Source organism: Alexandromys fortis, unplaced genomic scaffold (genome assembly GCF_014885135.2).
Source record: "Alexandromys fortis isolate MF-2015 unplaced genomic scaffold, M_Fortis_MF-2015_v1.1 scaffold_8_9099976_23576923, whole genome shotgun sequence".
Classification (NCBI taxonomy): domain Eukaryota; kingdom Metazoa; phylum Chordata; class Mammalia; order Rodentia; family Cricetidae; genus Alexandromys; species Alexandromys fortis.
The window spans coordinates 4359291-4383671 of NW_026067899.1; the positions used below are offsets into that span (position 1 = coordinate 4359291).

At 45.1% G+C, this 24381-nt stretch overlaps 1 protein-coding gene across 2 annotated transcripts in view; it reads left to right on the forward strand.

The window, feature by feature from the left end:
* Stk39 (serine/threonine kinase 39) overlaps positions 1 to 24381 on the forward strand; it is a 246649-nt gene that overhangs the window by 32614 nt on the left and 189654 nt on the right. Inside the window, exon 1 of one of the 2 annotated variants that reach the window (XM_050122521.1) lies at positions 22796 to 22847. The exons of the other annotated variant lie outside the window; for it this stretch is intronic. Coding sequence (XP_049978478.1) covers positions 22811 to 22847 — 37 coding nt within the window. The 5' untranslated portion in view covers positions 22796 to 22810. Of the gene's footprint in view, positions 1 to 22795; positions 22848 to 24381 lie in introns of those variants that run through there. 2 annotated transcript variants of the gene reach the window in all.

Here is a 24381-nt window from a genome sequence, read left to right on the forward strand (position 1 = left end):
AGCACACATACGCCTTTTTTTTGGGGGGGGAGGGGCTTATTGACGTCCTTTTTTATGTTTTTTTTTCCCCATTTGTTTGTTTGTTGTGTGTGGCGGGACGAGGGGGGGGGGAGAATTCATGAGAGCCTAAGAGAACAAACATGAAGTTGGGTGGGTAGGGAGTTGGGGATGACCTGGGAGAAGCTGGAGGGGAAAATATCAGAATCTGTTGTAGGAAACAAAACAAACAAGAGAACAAGTCTTTGGGCCGAGGAGATGACTCCGTGTAGCAGTGCTTGCTGGGACTCGAGTGTGAATACCCAGAACCCACATAAAAGTCAGATGCTGTGGTTTAGGTTAATGCCTGCCATCCTGGTGTGTCTAAGGAGAGATGGGAAGTAGAGATAGAACCCTTGGGAGCTTTTGGGCTACTTAGCCTGGCGTGTGCAGCACATAGCTAAAAACATCCAAAAGATACCCTGTCTCAAACACAGTAGAAGGCTAGTATTCTCTGACTGCTGCACGGGCACCATGGTGTACGCACGTGTACGCACACAGAAACACAAGCACACGCACTGTCTGGAAGCACGTCCTCTGTATGTTTGCAGTGGTGAGTGCATAGCTTCCTTTTATCCATGGTGCGTGCGTGGGATGAGTTCTTCTGAAGCTCTGGGTACTCTGCGGGGACCCTCCATCTGAGTGGTTACCACAAGTACTACAGGTAAGCCTGGCCGCGCATTTAACCTGTGTCCGTCACGTCTAGATGGCTTACAGAGGTTAAGTGCTTTCCTCTGTGGAGCTGTGTCAGGAGAATTGGCCCCGTGGGGAAGTCGAGACTGACGGCAGAGTGGAGAGCTGGCTGATTAGAGTAGTAGAGTTACAGAGATCAGTATTAACTTTTCCTCTTTTTATTTTTAAAAATTTTTCAAAGTAAGCCACTTTCCCCCAACTCTGACTGGTGATTTTCTCCTTCTGAGTCCTCTACCTGACTCTCTCCAGCCTTTCACTTAGGCCAGCACAGTCTTCTTCTCTTTGGGGGTCCCTCCTTGGTGAGAAGATCTCCCGATCAGAGGACAGTTCAAAGCTTGACTGCTGCTTCCGGTTTGATTTTTAAAACAATTCCGCTGGTTCTCATTTATTGAGCTATTGGGAAATTAAGTTTTGTCTTTTACTGAATTACATTTATTTTTTTAAAGTTCTTGGTCTGTTTATTCTGTGTGTGTGTGATGGAGACTGTGTGTGTGTGTGTGTGTGAGAGAGAGAGAGAGAGAGAGATAGAGAGAGAGAGAGAGAGAGAGAGAGAGAGAGAGAGACAGAGAGAGAGAGAGAGAGCGCACATGTGCCCTGCTTGCCGGTGTTGGGGGTAGGATAATGTCATGGCGTGTGTGGGAATTATATGGGTACAGCCTGAAAAATTGTTTATCTCTACCACATTTTTTTCCGTCTTGAATAACGTACCTCATTATGTATTCAAGTCGTCAAACCTTGCTTATATTCACCCCCCTTGCTACTTTGCCTCTTCCCCTCCTCCTCCCTTGCTGGTTTCTTTAATGTTGGGTAGGATGTCAGCGCAGTCATCTGTGTTTGCGGTGGAGGAGGTATGCCTAGGGACGGTTTTAGTGACTTGCCTAGGCAAACATTGCCTGGAATGAAAGGGTTAGTTCCCTGTGTTTCCCCAGCACAGTTATAGTGGTACTTCTCACCCTACAAGCTGCTTCTCGTCCTGTGAAAGCACAGTGTGTGGTCATCAGGTCATGCCTGAGCTTCCTTCTTTCAGCTCAGAGAAAGAAAAAAAGGTCCAATCTGAACTGTATAGTCTTTGTCAGTAATAGTTTCAGTGTGATGGCTTCTTTCTCTGGATCCCAGAGGAGCAGCCGTCACTCAGTCTTCTCAAGTAACTTCAGGAGCAGGCCCCGGAGTGGGAGTTCTCCCGTCTCCAGTCTTCTTTTTGCATTGCCTTGATTGCGGTGTCGCTTAGAGTAGCTCCGAGCCTGCTGCTGCAGCTGAGTGCAAGAACGCATAGCAGCGAAGGCAGAGGTGTTTGCGTTCAGACAGCACAGTGGGTTATTTTCCATTCCCGTACCACGATGAGTACAGGTTTCCTTTGATGAGCTACTTGAAGGCAGAAGACAGGAAGTTCACCAACCTTTATGAAGTAGGCACATGTTTGCCACTCACAGTGAAGTAAAGTTAAACCACAAAAAAATAAGAAAGAAAAAGAGAATCGACTGGGAAGCAGCTGCCAATATTAAGTCACATCTGGAAGGCACAAATAGTTCCTATCCCCAGATGTTACTCAGAAATCACTGGCTGCGAGGTTAAAGATGACTTAGAGGGCAGAACCTCCGGCCTCCCTCGCTGTTCCCAGGGTTGGTGAACTTTGCATAAATTAGAACAGAAGTGACTCTTGCTGACGGGTGTACTTGTGTGCTACGTGCGCAGTGGATGCGTGCTGACCAATAAACACTCAATGCTGGTTCCTCTCGACTCAGGTGACTGGAAGGAAGCACAGTCGCTGGCATGTAGATTGGTGTCTAGCAGGAGTGTTGAGCAATCTTACCATATTTAGTAACACTCTTGGGATGAGATAGGCAGGGCGGCGGTAGAGATAACAGTGTTTTGCTTTTGAATGAATTTAAATAAAAATGTTTTTATTGTAGTTATATGGCTACTCAATAATTGATTGTTTTTTTTCTTGGCCATAGCATATCAAAGGTGTGAGAGTTTTAAGTTGATGTAGAGGTACCAAAGTTTTAGTTTGTTCAATGTGGTTGCAAGAATAAAGAAAATGGGTTAGCACTTTGAGGATGTTTCTGCCTGACTCCAGAGAAAGACTGGCAGGCATTGTGTCATAGTGTCTTTGTGTAGCTGTTTTTCAGGTGGTAACCCTTCCTTTGCATTCCCACAGGAGACAAAAGGGAGATTAGAGGTGTCCAAGTTCAGATTTCAGATCCGTTATTTGAAGTGTGACATTTTGCTTAACTGATAGATAAATAAATCCGAGTGCATGCTTCCTTGTGCGCAGCCTGTGTGTTCTAGGGCGCTGGCAGTGAAATTAGCAGCACTGTAAGCCAGAGGGACCCAATAAAAGTAGTCATTTCTTTCGTAGCTGTTTCCTGAGGTGGTACCTGTAGGCCCCTTTCCTGGAAGGGTTAGAAAGAAAAGGTTGCCGGTGACCTTTGAGATGTGCTTTTGCTATTTGCATTATAATCCTCTGGGCTTATGCTTTTAACTTTTAAATTCACTGGTGATATTTGTGAAGAGTTCTAGTTTCCATTTTATTCCTGAGTAGTGGCAGTATGACCCTTTACAAGACGAAAGCAGGTGTGCATGCCCATGACGGCCACCCTGATGCCTTCGGAGTTAGAGCGTTCCTTTTTCAGGATGGCTGGGATTTGAGACACCCCTCCCCCTTCCCCAGTTTCATTAGTTATTCATCATAAGAGGAAGGCTTCAAAGTTGAATACCCAAGTCAATATTCGGCTTCATGAATAAGTAATTTCCCCCCTCTCAGGATGCTTTTTCTGGCGGTCTTTTTATGAATTCCTACAACTCTTTAAAAGTCTAACTTACTGGTAAATCTGTTTGACTTTTGCTTGGGACTTGCATCATATAAATGACAAGTCATTCATACATATCAGTGCATTGCTTCACATGGGCCTGGGGATGCAAAAAGGGGGTGAGCAGAACCTAAGATACAGAGGTTAATGAAAATAGCCTGTAGCTAGTTCCCTTTAGATTTAGGTGGAAGAAAGTGGAGGTGGCCTTAGATGCAGTTGTGATATGCCTGGGATGGCCACTAAGCCTGTTGTGCTGGCCAGGATAGGTCGTTTGCAGTGTGGTAGCAAATAGCCCTCTGTCACAGGTGGTAAGCGGACACAGGTCTGTGGACCTGGGAGACATCCTTCCTGCAGCCACTCAGACTGCTTCCCTCTGGTCTGTTGGCTTTCTGCTGACTCTCAGGACAGGACCAGTTGGGGCACTGGGCAGAGGAATGTACTCATTGCTCCTGTGTCATCAGCCAGAACCAGCCACATGCCTCTATACACAGGACAGAGATGCTGGCGAGGTCCAGTCATGCCTTCTCCATGTTCTGTTTGCTCTGATGCTGGCGATTGGCACACAATATTCACATTGCTGGTCTCCCAAAGTGCATGTGCACTTCATCATTTGAGGGTGGTACAAAGTTGTAAGTTAGCTGACTCTCAAGTCTTAATGATGATGGGTGTGGTTGGCCAGAGCTAGGGTGGTAGGTGAACAGACCAAATGCGAATTTTTTATAACAAGGGATTAGGTGGAGTTTGCTTATACGTTTCTCCATATCAAACATCCCAAAGATCTGTCGTCTCTTTTTAAAAGTATTTGTGCGTGTATATATGCATGATGTGTGTGTGCACGTGTGTGGGTGTGTGTGATACAGAGAAGAACTCTGTGAAGTCCGCTCCTTCCTTCCCCCTTCTGTGGGTTCTGGGGTTCGAACACAAGTCACCAGGCTTGCATGGCCAGCGCGCTTTTATTCCCTGAGCCATAGCCCTGGCTGCACTGTCTTTTCCCAGAATGCTCGGTCACTTGTCCTTGACATCAGGGCAGATGTGGGTCTGCTGCCACCCTAGGCACATCTGCAGAGACGAGACCTGCTGGGCCCTAGGCCAGGCCGGATTCTGTACTGTTTGCAGCCTTGCTTCTTCTGTCCCTGCCGTCTCACCGCTTCTTCCTCTTCCCCGGACTCTGCTGTTAAGGCGCAGCCTTTGGGGACAGGCCGGTTTTGGATCACATTCCTAGGGGCAGTTGTTTGAGACACAGGGCAATTCTTTCTTCAAGCCTTTGTTCTTATCTGTAACGTGGGGCTCAGGAGTTATCACAGGGTTTTTAGTACTGGCTGTGTATTCCTTATCTGAAACCTGTGGGAACAGAAGTGTTTCAGATTTTGAAATATTTGTGTAGCGTGTACCAGTCGAGTAAAGCTAATCTAGAGACCCATTTGGATGAAGTAACTCAGTAGCAACTTTTGCCAAACTTAGTAATGTATGCAAACCACTCCATACAGTAGCTGGTGAGTTTTCACCACTCAGTAAATGTTAATTGAAATAGATGTCCTTGCCTTGACTATTTTCTCACCAAATTCTTTTATCAAAGTTTGCTGTTGTTTCTTTTTTTATGGAACTAGGAGTCAAATCTGGGGCTTTGCACATGCTGCACACTTCAAAATCCATCTTTCTGGGTGTGAGGAGCAGTGGGAGGGAGCTCTGGATTTGAGTTCAACAATACATTTTTTTTAATCATACAGTTTTTGGATGCTAAAGCAACAAATGCTCATTAAAAAAAGATTAAAAATTTATGAATGCATGAAAAACAAAACTCACCTGTTATCCCAATTTCAAAAGATAATAATATTTTGGTGTTTATTATAGTCTCACAAATTTTGATATGTTCATAATATTTTATAACCTGTTATTTTTGTTTAATTATTATATTTTTCCTTGTGTACCATTCTAGGATAGAGTAATACTACTCAAAATTTGCATGGTGGTGTACACCTTTAATTCCAGCACTGGGGAGGCAGAAGTAGGTGGATCCCTGAGTTGGTGGCCAGCCTGGTCTACAGAGGGAGTTCCAGAAGGCTATGTAGAGAAGCCCTATCTCAGAAACAAAACAAACAAACAAACAAACAAAAAAACCAAGCAAACAAAACCCACAAACCCCCCCAATTTTGCTTTCAACATTTTTATATAAAAAATTCCAAATATGTGGTAAAATTGAAATAATGTAGAGAATATCCATGTCTGTCATCTATTTCTTTTTTTTCTTTTTGTGATGCCAGGGATTAAAAACTATGTCCCTATCTCCTAGACCCAAGGGCTCCTCCTGGGTCTCAGCTTCCCAAGTAGCGGGGACTGCAAGCACAGGCTGCTTGTCCAGCTCCTTTAGAGTCTCACCGCTTGGTGAAAGGGGTCGTGGCCTGGCTTCACAGTACAGGTGCTAGGTGCTGTTTCCATCTGCCTGTGGCTGGGCAGTTCTACCTTTCTTGCCTGCTTTAGCCTCTGGCTTCCTGGACAAAGGAATGAGGAACTCTAGCTCTTCTCTGGAACTTCCCACTCTTTTCTGGTGTCAAGGAACTTCCTGCCAGTTTACCTGATCCTCTTGTTTGAATGGCAGGTTCTTTACCTTAGTTTGGTCGTAATTGATAGAGGGCAGGAGGCAGTGTGGGGCAGGCAACCTTGGGGGACACCGAAAGTATCTCTTGCTTGTAATCACTCCCCTGCCAGTTTCAAAAGTTGCCTCAAAGCGCCTGCCTTGACCTCACTCAACAGGGTGAGGTAAGGTGTGGCAGCCTTACTTTGTATACAGTTCCCAGCACATCACCTGGGCCGTGCCCCTGGTGAAGTGGACTGTGCTTGTTAAACCCTCAGAACCTCCCGGCTGCTTCTACTCTGTGAGCACCTGGTTCCTTTCCCAAGCCTTTTCAGCACACACATCTGGCCTGCACTCTTTATGGCCTTTCACTATGCTTCAAGTGGCAGGAGGCCCCGGGTATAGAAGAGGCCCAGTGTTTTCAGTCTTCTCTCCCCACAGCTCGCATTCCCGGGTGTTTTGTCTCAGTATCACGTCAGCACAGTGATAGTGGCTCTGTCTGACACAGTTGACATCTCTGGCACGTTCTTTCTCATAGACTCAGCTTTGGACGAGCCAGGAGGCAAGGCTTTAGCTTTATATATAGCTGGGCCTCACAGGGCCAAACACCAGTTTAAATCCTTTTTTTTTCCTGCATCTTTTTTTGTTGTTGCCCTGAGTACTTTTGATTCTTAGCCACCTCAGGCAGCTGATCCAAGGTCTGGCTCATCCACAGTTGAATTTACCCCTAGGGTAATTTCAGTTTTCAGTGGCTGAGGCAGCTAGAATGTCTGATCATCTCTCTCCATTGCATCCCATTTCTTTTTCTCCTCCCTCTTTTGGGGAGCACCGCTAACCCCATGACCCCTGGCCCACAGTTGGAAGGGCATTCGTCCTGCCTGTTTTCCGCTAACTCCTGGTACCTTTCTCCATTTCAGGAGACACTTTTGGTTGTCACAAGGTGTCAGCAGCGAACCTGCTGCTGGCCTCTAGAGATAGAAACCAGTTGCCGTTACACATTCTCTGACACCCAGTGCAGTGCCCTACCATGACGAATTACCCATCTCATATGGCGGTAAGCCGGGTTGGTAAACTCACACTCCAGGTGATGGTCCCTTCGTGAAAATCTTCCTGGAAGTGGCATCACATCACACACGAACCAGAGCCACCCTGCTCCATCTCAGAAGGGCCATCAGCATGGCTAGCCGAGAGCCCATGCTCTCTGTGAGCTGTTTGGAAGCACGTATGGAAATGTGTGCTCACCGTCTTCTGTGTATGACCAAACACTCCTAGCTTCGTCTTGGTTAACTAATTAGATTTGTCTCCCAGCCTCCTCTCTCTTTTCTGTTGCTGTGTGCTGCAGGTGTTGATGCCAGGTCTTGCATTGCTGTCTAGACTGTTCCAAGTAATCCTTCTGCCTGAACTTGGGCCTTGTTCTGTCCGGCGTCCTAGGGTGGATGACTGGGCTAGAATGGGCTTCAGATCGTGCCTAGACCTGGTGTTTTTATTTGACTTCTGATGACGATAGCCATGACTTTGAGTGAAGGCAGTATTTCTGTCTGTGTTGGGTAGACGGGCCTCTGGGAGCTCGTTAAAATGCAAGTTGCTCTGACTCTAGTAAGACTCCCGAGAGCAAGTTTTGTCCTTCTTGGAACATGTCCCTTCCTCACTGAAAGCATAAAGCTATCAGCCAGTGACCAAGGCCAGGTTTCCTTGTGCTGGCTGGATCCCCAGAGACTGTTCGGGAAGTTCTACTGAGACTAAAATGGATTTTTCTCAGAAAGTCTGGTGGTCTTGGTGTAGGTGATCCACAGCTAACAAAGATGGACCAGAAGCCTAGCTCCCTGCCTCCCCAGTGAAGCAGAGGTCCTCCACCTGGTCAGGAGGCCTTGCCTCTTGCTAGTTTGTTTTCTGTTTCTTTGCTGTCATCTACAGAGGAATTTTTACAGCTGTTGTTGCAAGCATAAAAAGCCCACTGTTTGTCCTTACTTTTACCATCTTGAGATTTCTTACGATTGGTCTGCCTTGAATATAGTTTGCCTTGAATATAGTTTTGACTCCGTATCCTAAGGAAGCCTTTCCAGAATCTGAGCAGGAAGCCCAGCTAGTTAAAGGTCCTCCTTCACTGGCTTGCCGGCCTTGTGATTGAGGGTGAGGAAGCACAGGTTGCCAGGAGGTGAGCCCTGGGCAGGATTTCTCTCCGCTCCCAGCTGCATTCCTTTAGGACGGCAGCAAAAGCACTTATAGTCCACACACTGGTAAATGGTTTGCGCGCGGTTTGTCTCGTCCTTCCCTGAGTTACGCCCGCAGACCTAAGGATCTAAAACTGTCACAGACGGAGCGTCTCGAGAAGTCCCCTTTCACGTTTGTGGCTTACGGGCTGCAAGAAGACTGGCTTTCTGAGTGGACCCTTGATGACCAGAGCTTGCTGACTCTGAAATGAATGTTTGTAACTCTCTGACATAAGGACAAAACAAACAGTCCAGGCTTGCCTATAAATACACACCAGTGCCTCTCTGTGCTAGAACTCTGGGTCTTTGTGTGTCCTCAGAGGTCTCTTTTCATGGGACGTGTCCTGCCCACAGCTCTCTGTTAGACATGGCGTCTCCCTGCCAGCTACATCTTGGCCTCTGCAGTGTGGGCTGTGAGTCAGAAATATTTAAAGAGATACTCTAGGAAGGAGTGCCCATCATGCAGTTAAGAAATTAAAAGTCGACTGGGAAGTGTAGCTGGAAAACATAAACCATAGAAAGGGACCTTTAAATTTTAGCATCTTGTTGGACCCCCTCCCCTTCCCCACAGACTCTCTTTGAAGTCCCCCATTGGTTGACTTTAGTAAATTTTAAGCTGTTGAATACAAATCATAGAAATCTTAGATAAAATGTGTCCCCTGAAAGGGCACATACTGGGTTGTTGTTTGTTTCCATCCTTATATTTAAGGTGTCTGTCAGGTAATTCTTAATTTATCTGACTCAGTAAGAGATGTTCTGTCTGCTAATGCTAGGTGCCCGAGCTCTTTGAGCTTTGTAACAACAATAAAGCCAAGGAAAGGTCGTAAAATTCGGTGGAAGCTGGTAAAAGAAGACAGATGTTTAGTTTCAACCATCATGAACCAGAAGCATCTGTTTAACCGACTGGACCCTTTACTGCACTAAACTCGCGCATCCTTTGAGGATGTTAGTTTTACAGTTAAGAGTGAGTGGAGACGGTTATACAGGATATACATGTTTAATGCGTTTAACGTGTGCTCATCTCTAGGGCTAATGGCTGGTACACTACGGCCGTCACCATCCATTCCTACTTGATAGATATTTTGATGTGTAGCTTTGGTTCATGGATTTATGTGTTTATTTTTCCAGTGCTGGGGACCGATCCCAGGGCCTTCCCCTGGCTAGATAAGACATCTCTCACTGGCTTCAGCCATATTTCTATATGTATATTTTATGTGAAAATATTCACCAGAGAAACAAAGGGGGATAGAAAATGGGACGTTATTCGGTTGGTCCCTTTTGGTGTTGTGGTTCTTGCTGAAGATGGCTGAAAATAAATATGACTCAGGTCATGAAATTGATGATGACATTCAAATGCCCTTGTAGCCTAGCCTTGCCCAAGGCTCCGTTTACAGTTTAGTTATTTCTAAGGTTTCATACGGCAGGATTCTAGCTTTCTGAAGATTTTAATGTCCTTCGAGTTATTTGTTTCATGTAAGTCTTGTCAGAAGATGCGAAAATTGGAACCATCTTAAAATTAAAACAGGGTTTCCATTTCCTGTTGTGAGGGGTGCCGTCACTGCCCTCCTTTAGCTTGGCACCTCCTCCAGTGGCTTTGAAATGAATACAGTGTGCCAAGGAGCAGAACACAGCTCATCTGCCCGGGATAGAATCCGGGTCCTTCCGTGGTAGCAGCTGACTGGTTGATACCACTGTGTCCCCCTCCAGATGTTCTCCAGAAACAGCCTGACTCCCATGTTCAGATGAGCAGAGGCAAAGCAAGGGAGAGGTGACTTCCCAGGCTGCCTGCTGCTGTAGGCTTCCTTTCAAAGCTGGGAGCAGATGCCAAAGGTGTTCATTTCACATTCCCCGAGCGGTAGATCCCCTCGTGTTGCCAAGGCATCGAGAGGTGTAGCAGCTTCCTGAAAAGAGAGATCTCTGTTGCGTTCCATATTGCCCAGAACCCAGTGCCACAGGGAAGCATTTGGATGCTCCTGGGAAACCTAGGGACTAATGGAGCATGTGATTTGCAGGTGTGCCCTGAGGAGCTCGGAGACCTTGAAGGTCGCCTCTCTACCAGTGACATTTACTTGTGTGTTTTATATACAGTGCTGAGTTTATAAACTATGTGTTGGCATATCAGGAGCTAATCCAGACCTGTAGACTCTCACTGACATCTGGTGAATGTAGGCTGTGATGGAGTGACAGCCTTAGAGAACGAGGACTCCCTTCTCGGTTTGTGTCCCAACCTCCCACTAAAAAAAAAAAAAAAAAGTGCCTGATGTTTTCTGGTGACAGCAGGTGACTTCCTGCTGTGTTTCGTGAGTTATCGTTGGCTCCCTGGTGAATAATCTCTAAACAAAATTGACTGCCTTCTCTGTACTCACTTGGTTTGGCAAATCATTGACAGAGAAATGATTTTACAAGTGACTTGGTGACTCACCCAATGAGGCAACTGTGCAAAAGCCTTGAAGCGCATACACTCGGCATTGTTTGAGAATTTATTTGCATCAAAGGTGGGTTATCCCCTTTGCAGCATGATGTCACTGAGATAAAGGAGACTTCAAGGGCTCGCGGCAACAGTTTATGGCTTGATAGCACGTTGGGATGTTGCCCCTCAGCGTATGTAATTGCAGACACACATGACAAACATGGAAAGTATGACCTAAGGACAATCGCAGAAGACAGACTCATAATTGTGAATATATGTGTGAGTCTAGTCTGAGTAAGAGTATGTGCATGCATGAGTCAATAAGTATAGGCAAATAATACATCACCACGATGGGTTTTGGTCAATGAAATTTAAAAAAAAAGATGTAGTAACTGTCATTGCTTAATACAGTTTTGTTTTAGCAAAGGAAGGGAAGAAATGGCTTCCACTAACTATTTCCTTAAAGCATCACAAAGCAATCAATGGAAAGACACCTATACATCCAGAATATTTACATTTCATCTTTTGGCCTTCTGAAGGTTTCTTCTGAAGGCAGAGCACCTGTCTGAACACCCGTAGGAAAGATGGAGTGGTTTTCGCTGCAGGGACTCCTTACTGTGTGGAAACGCCTCCTTCTCTGCACCCCTCTTCTTACACCCTACTTGGGAGAGATTGGCAGCCTGGGTCCCAGAGAGACTCCGTCCTGCAACCTGCAGGCTTTCCTTTTCTTTCTCTTTTTTGGATGTGGTGTTGGAGGTCGAGCAAACAATGTGGGTAGCCAGTCCTTTAAGACTGTCAAGTGGAATAGGCTAGCCATACTTTGTTGCATGGGCCAGCACTGGTGCAGTTTGGGGAAGGCTGGAGAGAATAATGGATATTTGTACACTTAAAATACAGCGGTAGCCCATAGAAGCAGTGATTCTATGTTTTGTTTGAATCTCTGAGTGCTTTTGTCCTGCAATTGCCTTCGAGTCCACCATCAGCAAGTGCCGTGACTCTAGATACAGATACGTTGGCAGTCCAGCCACGCTCTTCTGCCAGGCTGCTGTTTGCACAAATGTAGCAACTCCTTATCATGCTTCATCATGCTCCATCAGCTGTATCATGTACAACTTTGCCTCCACACAGGACGCCCGAGTGACTGTTGTAAACCAGACCCTGCAGTTCCCTTTATATAAAGTTCCAAAACATTCGTCTTTGTTTATACGGCGCTGTGTGTGTTGTGTCCTGCCTACCCGCGTGGCCATCTTTTCCCCTTTGTCCTTTCCACCAAGAAGCTCCACACCACCTGAAATTTCTGTCCCCTGAAATTTCCAAACTCTTGTTTGCTGCAGACGAAGCCCTTGAGGATGCTCGTTCTGTACTCTCCTTTTGGTATACTCTGCCTGTATATTTTGGGGCAGTGATTCCTTTTAACCTCAGGTTACGAGCTCAAGACAGTTTGCCTGAGCACCATAAGTAGTTTAATGTTAACTGCAGTTAATGTCTGTTCTCACACTTAACTGCAGTCTAAAATTAATCTTGTTCGTGAATTTTGAAATCCTCATCACCTCCCACATTAAAATGTAAACTCTGGGAGGGCAGAAACTATATTCTGTGCTTCCTTCCCAGCCGCTTAAATAGTGCTTGACGCCTCATGGACACCCCATGCAGTTTATTGCCTAAATAAACAAGCAAGTGGTCTCTGTTATTTTTGTGTGAGATGTAAATTAAAGCTCTTTTCAACTCCAAGATAGAGTTCTTCCTTGTATTGTTAAAGTGTTGTTGTGACCGTTATACAGTCAATAGGGGACATGCTTTCGATCACTTTTCTGCTCCTGCCTCTTGTAATGAGGCCGGATTTGTCATAGCTGCTCATCACTTATATCGATCCCTCATGTCACTGGGACTGGATGCACTGAAGCTCTGGCTTTGCCACTTAACAAAGTGAAAAGAATTATAACATCAGGGTGCTCAATCTGTATCTTGAGTTTTTCTAGGATTTGGGTCCATATCCTATGTTAGTAGTTCATAGTTGAGAACCCAGAACTAAGAGCTTGCCCAAAGGCCTTTTGGGGTTGTCATGGTAGCAGGGTAAGTCACAGAGTAGTTACCGTCTTGAAAGCACTTGAAATTCAAGGTAGAAACATGCGTTAACAGAAAACCTGGCAGGCAGTGAGGACAAAAATCTTCAAAAGCTAAATACTTCTTTCTAAGTAGAATAAATGAAACGTAAAGGAAATACAGAAGTTTACCTATTATAAGGTCAATTTAACAAGTACTTATCAATCTAAATCAACATAGCTATTAGAAATAGTAGTAAATGAATAACTACCTGGTCACTGGAACACATCTCATCCTAACATCTCTTGACAGAACACAGCTGACTGCGTCTAGCTTAGAGGTACGCCACCACACATCTGGTACCGGGATGTACACTGTTAGAGTGGAGGGCTGGGGACATGGCCCAGTCTGTAAAGTACTTGCCATCTAGTCCTGAGAGCAGGAGTTCAGATCCCCAGCACCCATATGAGAATCAGGGTATGGGTGCTGGAGAGCTGGAGGGTGGCTCAGCAGTTAAGAGTGTTAGCTGCTGTTGCAGAGACCTGAGTTTGGTTCCCAGAACCTACACAGCACATGCATAATACCAGTGTCGATGATCTCTTCTGGCTTCTGTGATACAAGACACACTCAGGGTGCACATATATACTTAAAAACATTCATATTTATAAAATTGAATAAGTTAAGCTTTAAAAACTGTAATCCCAGTGCTGAGAGGCAGAGAAAGGAAGAACCAAAGGCTCTCTGTCCAGTCAATCAGGGAGCCCCAGTTTTAGTGATAAACACTGTCCTTTAAAACAAGGCTCTTCTGGTTTTCCATGCACGTACACACAGATGCACCCACAACCATACATGCACAAACACACGGAAATGCATACATATGCACATGTCCAGAAAGTAGTTTCAATAAAATGTATTTATAATGACATATTTTCTTAGACTACTGGGTAATTTACATATGTTGAACTTAGGCAACATTGCTATTAGGAAATTTATTTAATGTGTGGGTTACTGAGGGCTTAGTATATACTGAACAAAAGCAAATACGATTCTACCATCTTTACTGCGTAGCCTTAGATATTCATACTATTTGAGGCCCCATGTTTTCTAGATCAATAGAATAATTTCCAGAGAACAACTGTATCCATTGGTTTTCTCTTGCAGCTTAGAGAAGGAAGGCTTGCTTAGGTTCATGGTTCCCCAAGAGTAAGAGCCGACATGGACAGGAAGCACGCATGGCAACTAGTAGGCCAGAGCAGGACGCTGAAGGTTCGCATCTTGGACCACAAGCCAGACGCAGAATGAGTACACTGGGGATAGTGCCTGTCTTCGAACCCTTAAGGCCACCCTTTGTGACCTTCTTCCTCCATCAAGGCCACACCTCCCAAATCTTCCAATTAGCCACTGTCCACTAGAGACCAAGTGTTCAAATGCCGGAGACGATGAAGGACATTTCTCTCTCGCACCATCACAGAAGCCCAACTTCCAAGTTGCTGGAAATAATTCTAAAGTTTTATTATATTTGGTCCACTGAGACAGGAAGTAGATTTGTTCTTATCTTTTATCTATAGCTAGTTTTTCAAATTGCAATAGAAAAACAAGTCCTAAATGTCTGTAGGATAGTGCAGCATGAATAACTGTCAATTTTATAAAGCTCACTATGCATAAAAAGATCCTTAAATATGATTCTTCATAGTGAATCATTTTTCTTACTGAATTCTTTTTTGTTTGTTTGTTTTTCAAGAAAGGGTTTCTCTGTGTAGCTTTGGAGCCTGTCCTGGAACTAGCCCTTGTAGACCATAGCTGGCCTCAAACTCACAGAGATCCGCCTGCCTCTGCCTCCCGAGTGCTCGGATTAAGGTGTGAGCCATCATTCTTAAAAGCAGGAGAGCCTTTCTGCCTTGGTTGGCCATAGAAGCCAGGAGGTTGGCCAGTAGTCTCTAGGTTCTTTGCTTTCTTGGAAGGAAGTGAATGTCTGGAACCTTTGTGTTTATATAAAACTGGTGGGGGCTGGAGAGATGGCTCAGCGGTTAAGAGCACTGACTGCTCTTCCAAAGGACCTGAGTTCAATTCCCAGCAACCACATGGTGGCTCACAACCATCTGTAATGAGATCTGGTGCCCTCTTCTGGCCTGCAGGCATACACACAGACAGAATATTGTATACATAATAAATAAATAAATTAAAAAAAAAACTGGTGGCCCATGGACCAATAGCATCCCGTCACGGAGGGCAATATAGGAAAGTACAGCATAGACCCCACGGATTCCCCAGGTCAACTCCTGCACACCTTCATAGAAAGACATCCAGGCGACTCCTACAGCCATTGTGCAGACTCTCCACACGGTGGGCCCTGAGGCAGGACTGTGGGAAGAAGCGGTCTTCCCGTCTCACGCCAGGCTTTCACAGAGGTGACTGTGGGACCTGAGTCTGGCTTCCATCAGGAGGAAACTGAGGTTGAGACCAGTGGACACAGGGATTACAGCTTTTCCCAGGACGAATCTGTTGTCCTGGGCTCCTCCCCTGGGAGTTTCTCCTCTTCATTCCTACTCAGCTGTACTTTCAGCCTTCCAGGGCTGTTTGTGGGACATTGCTCTCCCCTGCAGTGTCATTTGTCCCTTTGTCCCTTAGAGCTCTGCTCAGCGGTCATCTCAGTTGCCTGGTTACCTGCTCTTGTTTGGAACTTTGGGAGAGAAACTCAGCTTGGCACGGGAGACCAGATGAGCAGCAATGCACTCTGATGCTGGGGTGAGGAAGGGTGAAGGCAGCTTTAGAATGAGTGGACTTCTCTTAAAAACAACAACAGCAAAGAAACCAAAAAAAAAAAAAAAATTTCAGCTCTGTCCTTGAGCTGGGGGAAACTTCGGTTATTAGCTGCTTTCAAGGCTGAAGTAGCTAGGGATGTTTAGTTATCTGAGAATTGGACATATTTTATTGTGAACAATGAATCTTTTCTCCACAAAGAAAGTTTTCTGTGTAACAGTTACTGTGTGGTCATCATAATGTTTGTTTTCAGGGTCATCTACCAGCGATAGGATTCACAGAGGGGCCATTAAAAGGAAACGAACAGGGAGTGGGCCCCGGGGGGGGGGGCGGAGATCAGAGGTTATTAAGTATTGTAAAGGCACTTTCTCAGGATGTAGTATTTGCTACCCCTTTCCTCTCTGTTCCCCGGCCATTCCTTGGTCAGACTGAGGATGTCTGCAGTCAGGTTGCTCTAAGCACGTTGTGGCTGCACCTGACTTCTCAATTATAAAAGGCAAGCAAAAGACAGTAGTTACCCACCTCTCTGCAAGGCTCTCAGTACTGACTGTCCTCATACATTCAAGGGTAATAATATAAACATTTGGGTTGGACGCATACTTGTTAAACAGTGTCCAGACTGTTGCTGTTACTGTGATTCTACTGGACACTTGGATGAAGATTATGGGCACACCCATGACCTTTGAAAAGAAGGCCTCCAGCGTTGAGCATTGTGCTTAGAGGCCGATGGTGAAATCCAGGCTTAGGCTATAGGGTCCAGTGCAATCAGCTGGGAAAATGATCCCCATCCCCCATTATCCATCATCCACTTTTGAGGCCCTGCATTCCCAACATTGTGTCCAGTCAGAGAGATGGTTTCTTCCTCTGAATACAAAACCAGCATGCGTGGAAGTGAGTACTCTTTTCATATGCACACCCTTCCCATTTCCAGATGGCTTGACGTTGGAACGGTACATGGAACTGGAGGTCACCGCCATGCTGTGCCCATTCAAAGTGGGACACTGGTGCCTTCTGGCTGTTGCCAGTGGGTGTATCTGTTTATCTGTGCGAATAGTAGTGGACATTCGTCTGTGGAATGTTGGCTTCCATTTGGCCGATTTAATCAGTAGAACTTGCTGGGAGGAGCTCCTGCCCCCTCAGAGCAGAACAGGGGCATTTTCAGTCTTGCCAGAGGTGGGTGAGGACTTCACAATGACCCTTTGCTGAGTGGAAAAGTCAGGCTTTTCTCTGTAGACTATTTCTCTGTAGTACCTGCACATTTTGTGGTTCAGGGCCTGATACAGTATATCCTGAGGCAGGGATGGAGGGAGGGTTGTCATGGCCTTCTGCCAGCCACCAGCTTCCCATTAGGAGTTTTCTACAGAAGTCTCTTGTTTATACTAATCTGACAGATTTTGTATGGTTCTCCCCTGCTGAATACTGGATCCATCTTTAAAGCGGGAGGTTCCCAGCCAATTCTGACAGAACCTGGCTCCTTGGAGTAAGTAGCACCATGACTCCAGAACTGAGTGGGATGCTTTGCAGATGAGAAGTGCTTTTAGGCAGGTGGCTTCCAAGGCTAGGTGCTCAGAGTCCCCTGCTACATCTTCCTCTCCTTGTGTGTACCCGGAATGGAACCCAGTTCTGCCTCCCTTGTCCACAAATGACCTCCGTGGCAGGATGCTATGTGTTTCACCGCCAACAGAACACTTAGGAGAGTCCACTGTTTGCTAAGCAGTGGCCGAGGGAACATCTTAGTGAGAGGGGCATCTCTGGGAGCCTTGAAGAAGCCTGAGGTTCTTCAAGAAGGCTTCAGCTCCTCATCAGCCCCTAGAGGATATCGTCTATACCTGCCTCCCTTTTAGCAAAACCGGGTGCTGTTTGCTAGTGAAGAGCTTGCGCGTTTTCCTGCAAGAAGCACTCTCAACTTCAGAGTCGAAGTTCTAGAAAACAGTTTTACTGTTGAGGGGCTAGACCTGCTTGAGTGCTTCAGACGGTTTCTGTTTTCTGGTGCCGCTGTACAGAAGCCTCTCACACACTATCGGATGCACTACCGCTGAGTGTTCAATGCATTTTTAATCGGCAGGTAATCATAGTCACAGAGTAGCGTAGATGTGTGTGCAGTGCCTTCCATATATTAGTTAAGAAAATGAAGCACCTGGGAATAATTCTTGCTCCTGATCTCACTGAGTCGGGTGCAGCGTAGCAGCACCATAACACATATTCAGCATCCCAAGTGTTTAACTCATGCTTAGCATTTACCTAGATGTCCCTAACAGTAGTGTTTATCATTGGAGACTGTTGAACTGTTACCCAGTTTTCTCTATGACAGATGCCCCAGTCCCCGTGCCTTCTGCAGGAGACTTGAGCATAGTTTACCCTTCCGGCTCTTCCCTGGTTGGGTTAGTGTAGCTGGAAACCTAAGGTAAGCTCTTTAACATTCTTTCTAGCTTGATTCCATCCCCTAGTCCCCTGCTATCTTACTTGACAATCAGACCCTGGGGCTACTTTTTGTTTTTCTGTGGCATTAATGAGGTGGTTTTTTTTTTTTTTTTTTGATGAGTTCCATACAAGGGCCACCTCTCTTGTTGAGGACTGTGACCTCTAAATGCTTTGCCAGGCTCACTTGCTCTGGAAGGTCAGAAGTGAAATGAAGGGTTATTTTACAGTTTCTGTCTAAATGCCTGTCTGCCTCAATCCTCCCCCCCCATCTTAACCCGTTTTATAAATTTGACAAAGGCAAAAGGGCCTGTATCAACTCTATGAGCTATGACATACAAGGTCGCTCATGTTTGTGGCTATATTGGAAAACGTTGCTTTGTGATGTCGGACTCCTCACAGCCTGCTGGTTTTGTACACTCACGTAGACAGAGCTCCCGTAGAATCTGTTTTGTACATTAATGCACAGATAGAGCGGCCGACGTGTGACACTTTCCTCCCAATTGCCCTTCTTCATGCGTGACCTGCGATGTCACTCATGTTCCTGTCACAGGGAACGAAGCCGGTGGCACAGGCATAGCTCTGTGAGGTTTGTTCTCTGTGTGGCCAAGTGGAGAGCAACATAGAGTAAACCAGTTTGGGCGGGTTCCTGAAGCATAACCACATTATGCCAAACCATTTGCAGTGTGATCATTTTTATTGGTATGTCTTATTTGTACACAGTGCTGGGGGTTATTATTTGTACATAGTGTATAGTATTTTCATGTCCGAACATAGTGCCTTTTGAGCGTGGTCCCTCTTACAAACCTCAGCATCCTTCATCTCCTCTCCTCTCTTCCTGTAAGTCCTCATCCCTCTAGTCTTCTGCTTTGCTTCTACGTTCACGTCCTACACATATGTGATTCTGCACATGTAAAACAAAGGCATGCTATCCATTTCACACGTGAAATCTATGATTGTACTTTCATGTCATTTATATATGATTTTTGTGTATCTGTATAAAATTCAGGATCCACGAATCAACAAAACTATGCAGTGTTTGTCTGAAATTAACTTAGTCCCATAATCTGAGTCTTCATTTCCATCTATTTTGTTGCAAAGAACCTTATTTCGGTATTTCTGACTGCCCTTGAAGTCTCAGACTAGCTTGTTCTGCATTCTGCCCAGACTGATTCCATACCCTCAGGTTCTTGCTTTCTTGCTTAAAATCACAACCTGGGCCTGCTTTTTTTTTGCTTTTCCTGTGGTATTAATTAAATGGTTCTTGGTGAGCTTAGTCCTGGTGAACAGTGCTTCAGTAAACACTGTGCGAGGACCTCTGTGACAGGCTGACTTGGCTCTTGGGTATAGATGAGTGGTAGGGTAAGTCTACTTTTAGTTTCTGGAGGGACCTAGTACCTGGACTGGTTCACATTCCCACCAGGGCTCGATGAGAGTTCCCGTCTGTCATGACCCTCTAACTGCCTTCTTCAGTGACTGCCCTCTGAGTCTGGAATTTCAGTGCCGCAGTAATGACCATTTCTCTGAGAGCTGATGCTGGTCGAACAATATTTTTTTTCATATTTTGATTGGTCAGCTGTCCGTCATGTTTTGTGTTTGTCTGTGTTTGTGTGCGCTTGTATGTTAAGACCCATGTCTTCCTCAGTTGCCGTCCACCTTAGTCTTCGAGACAGAGTGTCTCACAAAACCAGAGTTTATCTACTTAGCTAGATTTGCTCGTCAGCCGGATCAAGGGATCCTCTTGTCTCCTCGTTCACAGGGCTGGGATTATAGGCTCCTCTACATGAGGGATGGGGATCTAGACCCAGGCCTGCATTCATGTGTAGCAGGTGCTTCAGCAACTGAGCCGTCTCCATCATACTTCATCCCTAGCCAGCATGGTGACAGGTTTGCTTGGTTTTGGCTTTCTTAGTATTTTGAGTGCTTTGTGTATTCTACTTGTCCTCGGTCACACCTGTATTTAGCAAAGGTTTTCACCTGTTTAGGGGGATGTTTCTTCACTTGACTGTTTCCATTGCTGGGCAGAAGTGTTTTAATTTCATGAAGTCTGGTTTGTTGCTATTGTTTCCTGAGCAAATAGGTTTTTTTTTTTTTTTCTCTCAGAAATCCCCAGCTGCACCTTGAGTGTTTTCTCTACTTTTTTTTTCTCTCACATTTCAGAGTTTCACATCTTATACTCCGGTCTTTGATCCATCTGAAGTCGGTGTTTGTACAGGGTGAGAGATAAGGACCACATTTCACTTTTTTACATATGAATATTTAATTTTCCAGCACCATCAGACAAGTTATGTGATCATTTTTTCCATCTAGACAGATGATGGCTTTATGTGCATGACCTAAAAGATATTTTAAAATTTGGCCCATGAGGTAAGAATGGGTACAGCTGGGAAACCAAATGCCCATATTAGTTTTAAGCAAAATGCGGCCCCAGGAAAGCTTCTGCTTGACTCAATACTTTTGTGTTGAAGACAGCAACAACAAACTCATCACCAACCTGAACAGTTGGGGAGAGCTCCCACAGATCTGGCCTCACAGTTTTTTTTTTTTTTTTTTTTTTTTTTTTTTTTGCAAAATCCAGATACCCTTTCCAGGCCCAGTAGCTCTACCTCTGTAAATCTCACGTGTATCCATTCACCAGCGTCTCCCCTGGTCAGTTTCCGGCCGTCATGTGACTGGTTGGCTTTGTGGGCTGTAAGGTTGGATATAAATAGAACAGAGTAAGCTGGGGAAGGAGGGCTGGAAGAAAGCGCGTGAGCCAAAGCCATTTGTTTTGTGTACTATGTGCCACATGCCAACGCTTCTGTAAAGACAACCTGATATAGCTCTGGACTGTACTCATTGGCAGAGTGGGTCTATGGCTGATGAACATAATTAGAGCCCTGTGTGTGCTGGGAAAGGCCCTAGCCCTTATTAAAGTTTGGCTTGGTGTTCCTCATGTAAGTAGGGCGTGATGATAGACTTTGTCCCAGTGGCCATCGCGAATGTCAGAGGTTAATGCCACAACCAGCCCCAGCCTTGCAACTTGGGGAAGTTGTTACTGGGAAATCAAATACATCCTGACTTTAACATAAACTAACTCTGTTGTGGACTCAGTGTGTACATGTGTGTGTCTGTGTGTCTTTGTATGTGTGTAACATACTAGACTTTACGGTTATTAGAAGGAAAGATACTGCTTCTTATAAGAGAATATTCTTTTTAACCCAAGAGCTGAATAATTTAGGGTGCACTAATGGCATGGATTATTATACAGTATTAAAATGACAAGTTGATGGGATACCGCATAACCTGGAAAGATTTCCCTAAAGAGCAATGCTAGCTGTACTGGTTGGCTTTTGTGTTCCAACTTGACACAAGCTAAAGTCATCAGAGAAGGAGGAGCCCCAGGTGAGGAAATGCCTCCATGAGATACAGCTGTAAGGCATTTTCTCAATTAGTGGCCAGTGCAGGAGGTCCCAGCCCATGGTGAGCGGTACTACCCATGGGCTAGTGGTCTTGGGTTCTATAAGAAAGCAGGCTGAGCAAGCCAGTAAACATCATTCCTCCATGGCCTCTACATCAACTCCTGCATCCAGGATCCTACCCTGTTTGAGTTCATGTCCTGACTTCCTTCAGTGATGAACAGCAATGTAGAAGTGTAAATCAAATAAACCATTTTCTCCCCAACTTGTTTTTTTTTCAGTATTGGTGTTTTAGCAAAGCAACAGAAATCCTAACTAAGAAACTAGCTAAGTTTTAACTAGGACTTATTGTATACTGGACACCATTCTAAGAGTTTCCCACGAATTAATTTGCTAGGTCTTGACAACCCTCCTTTAAGCTGGGTATTCTGATCACCATCTAACAGATAAGAAACTGGGGCATGGAGAAGCTAAATAACCCATCCAAGGATGGACAGTTATGATGTGGCGGCATTAGGGTGTGAACCTGTGTAATCAGTGGTCAAAGGTGCTTTAAACTTGTGTCTTCTTAGGACAGATATTAAAATTGATTACATCAAGTCTTGCTATAGAATATTAATTCATCAATCACGGCTGCTGAATTCTCTGGGTGGTCTTTTACATTTTAGGTTCTTCTGTGTACCATGTTGTATCAGACCTGAAGAAGCTTTTAGCCTTTTGTTTCCAACTTTAGAGCTCTTTTCTTTACCTTCAAACCACCAGAACCTTCCCTATGCTAAGCTTTGGTTCTGGTCCCTTAGGTGCTATACACATACAGCCTGAAGTTGGTCTTCCTCACAGTTTGCAGGGAGCAGTGGATCCCAGCAGGAGTGCCTTATATTTACTGGACTGCCATTTTCCAGGGCTGGGAAACATATTATGCTATATTGAGTCGTACAAATAGATTTTATTAGTTCATTAAGGAAGCTGAAGATTATAGACATTAGGTCTAAAATCACAAAGGGGAGGGAATCCACATCTTTGATGAGTAGAATCTTCACAGTGGTGCTGCAAATGAGACTGGCCCCATAGGCTCCTAAGTTTGAATGCTTGGTCCCCAGTTAGTGGAACTGTTTCGGAAGGATTAGAAGGTGTGGCCTGTAGGAGCAGGTGTGGCCTTGATGGAGGAGGTGTGTCACTGGGGTGGGCTTTGAGGTTTCAAAATTGTATACTAGCCCAAGTATCTGTCTGCCTATTACCTGCAGATCACGATGTGACACTCTCAGCTACTGCTCCGTCTCGGTCATGGCGGTCAGTGTCCTGCCGTGATGTTCATGGGCTCACCCTTTAAAATAGTAAGCAGGCCTCCCGTGAAATGCTGTCTTAATAAGAATTGCCTTGGTTACGTGTCTCTTCACAGCACTAGCACCATGACGAAGACAGTCACCTCACCTCATTTTTAAAGACCTTGCTCACCTAAGATGTGGGAACTGCAGCGATTAACAGAAGGCCCTTCAGGTGATCTTAGCTCTGGTTTTTGACTTAATTGGCTCTGAACTGGTAATTAGTGTGGCATTCACCACAGGTATCAGTGGAAGAGTGGCTTCAAATAGATACTAAATGGCTCTGCGTCAGTCTTCTGGGGCTGCTATAACAAAACATCATAGGTCAAATGGCCTGAAACACAGACTAAGTTCAGTTCCATAGTTCAGAAGGCTGAAGGGTGTAGCTCAAGGTGCTGGCCAACTTGTTTTCTGCGAGTCCATCTTACTATTTGCAGGCCCAGTACCTTTCCTCTGGGTGGGGAGAGAGGGATGTGTATTCTTCCTTGTCGGTTACAGTACTGAGATGATACTGAAGAGCCTTTGTTTTCTGTGACCCCCAAAGCCCTCTTGCTAAGTTCATGGGGGAAGGCTTTTACCATATGTATTTTTAGTCTGTAGCGATAGCTCAGGTTACTGTAGCTGCCCAGCTTGTCTATTCCTCATAAGAAATGATCGTGTTGAAGGATTTATCCCTCTTGTGCCAGGAGCGGTCACTTTTGGACTTTCATTTTCTAGTGAATTACCTGCCGCATGGTAGGGCTTTAGTTACTCTTTGCTGATGAATTAATATCAGCGACGACTTCTCACTACCTTTTTGAGTCTGAGATTGTCTGGTGGCTGTTAAGTCTGTGCGTTCGAGTTAGGTAGCCAGGGAGTGCAGTTTCAGGGAGTTGTTACCGCGTTAGACTCTCTGAACACGGGTTTATACAAGGGAAATAAGTATGAAGTATGTGATAAGTTCTAAGTATGAAGGAATAAGGTGCTCGGTAGGGGCTGTGTGATGAGGAGGAGAAGGGGAAGTCACAGGAGACCCACACTAAGACATTTGCTTGTGGTTAAAGATGAAATTTACGTCTTTGTTTCTGATTTTCACAACAGAAAAGGAAAACACGATGCTGTGTGTTTCTTGTTTTCTCTTAAGTTATTTAGGAACAAGATATTTTTCTACCAGCACTACATACAGGGAGGAATTTGTCATTTGGGTCATAGAATTAAGAACTTTGACCATACTGTTTAGATACTTCTGGCAACACTGATAATGATTTCTCTCTCTCTCTCTCTCTCTCTCTCTCTCTCTCTCTCTCTATCTCTCTCTCTCTCTCTCTCTCTTAATAAAAGAGACACTGATGTCTTTGTTTCTTACGGACTTACTGAAATCTAAAGTTATGACGCTAAGTTACATATCCAGGAAGTATTTCTTTGCATAGCTCAAATGTGAGCTCAGATGTGCAGTTTTCTGGCGATCACCTCAGTTCAAGCCACAAAACAGATGGGGAAATTCATGCCCACCCAAAGTCAGACCTGAGCCTTGGTCATGAATTGAAGGAAACTGCCACTGTCTGCCATCAACGCAGTTTCTCTCTGAAACTTAGAAGCTGTTGTTTGCTTGGAACTAGCAAAGAAATGAGCAGAAATAGAGTGACTCAAAACTGCCTGGAAAGATGCAAGGTGTTTAGTCCGGCACACGGGCCACCATCCTATAGAGAGTTTCACTTCACTTTGGCCGG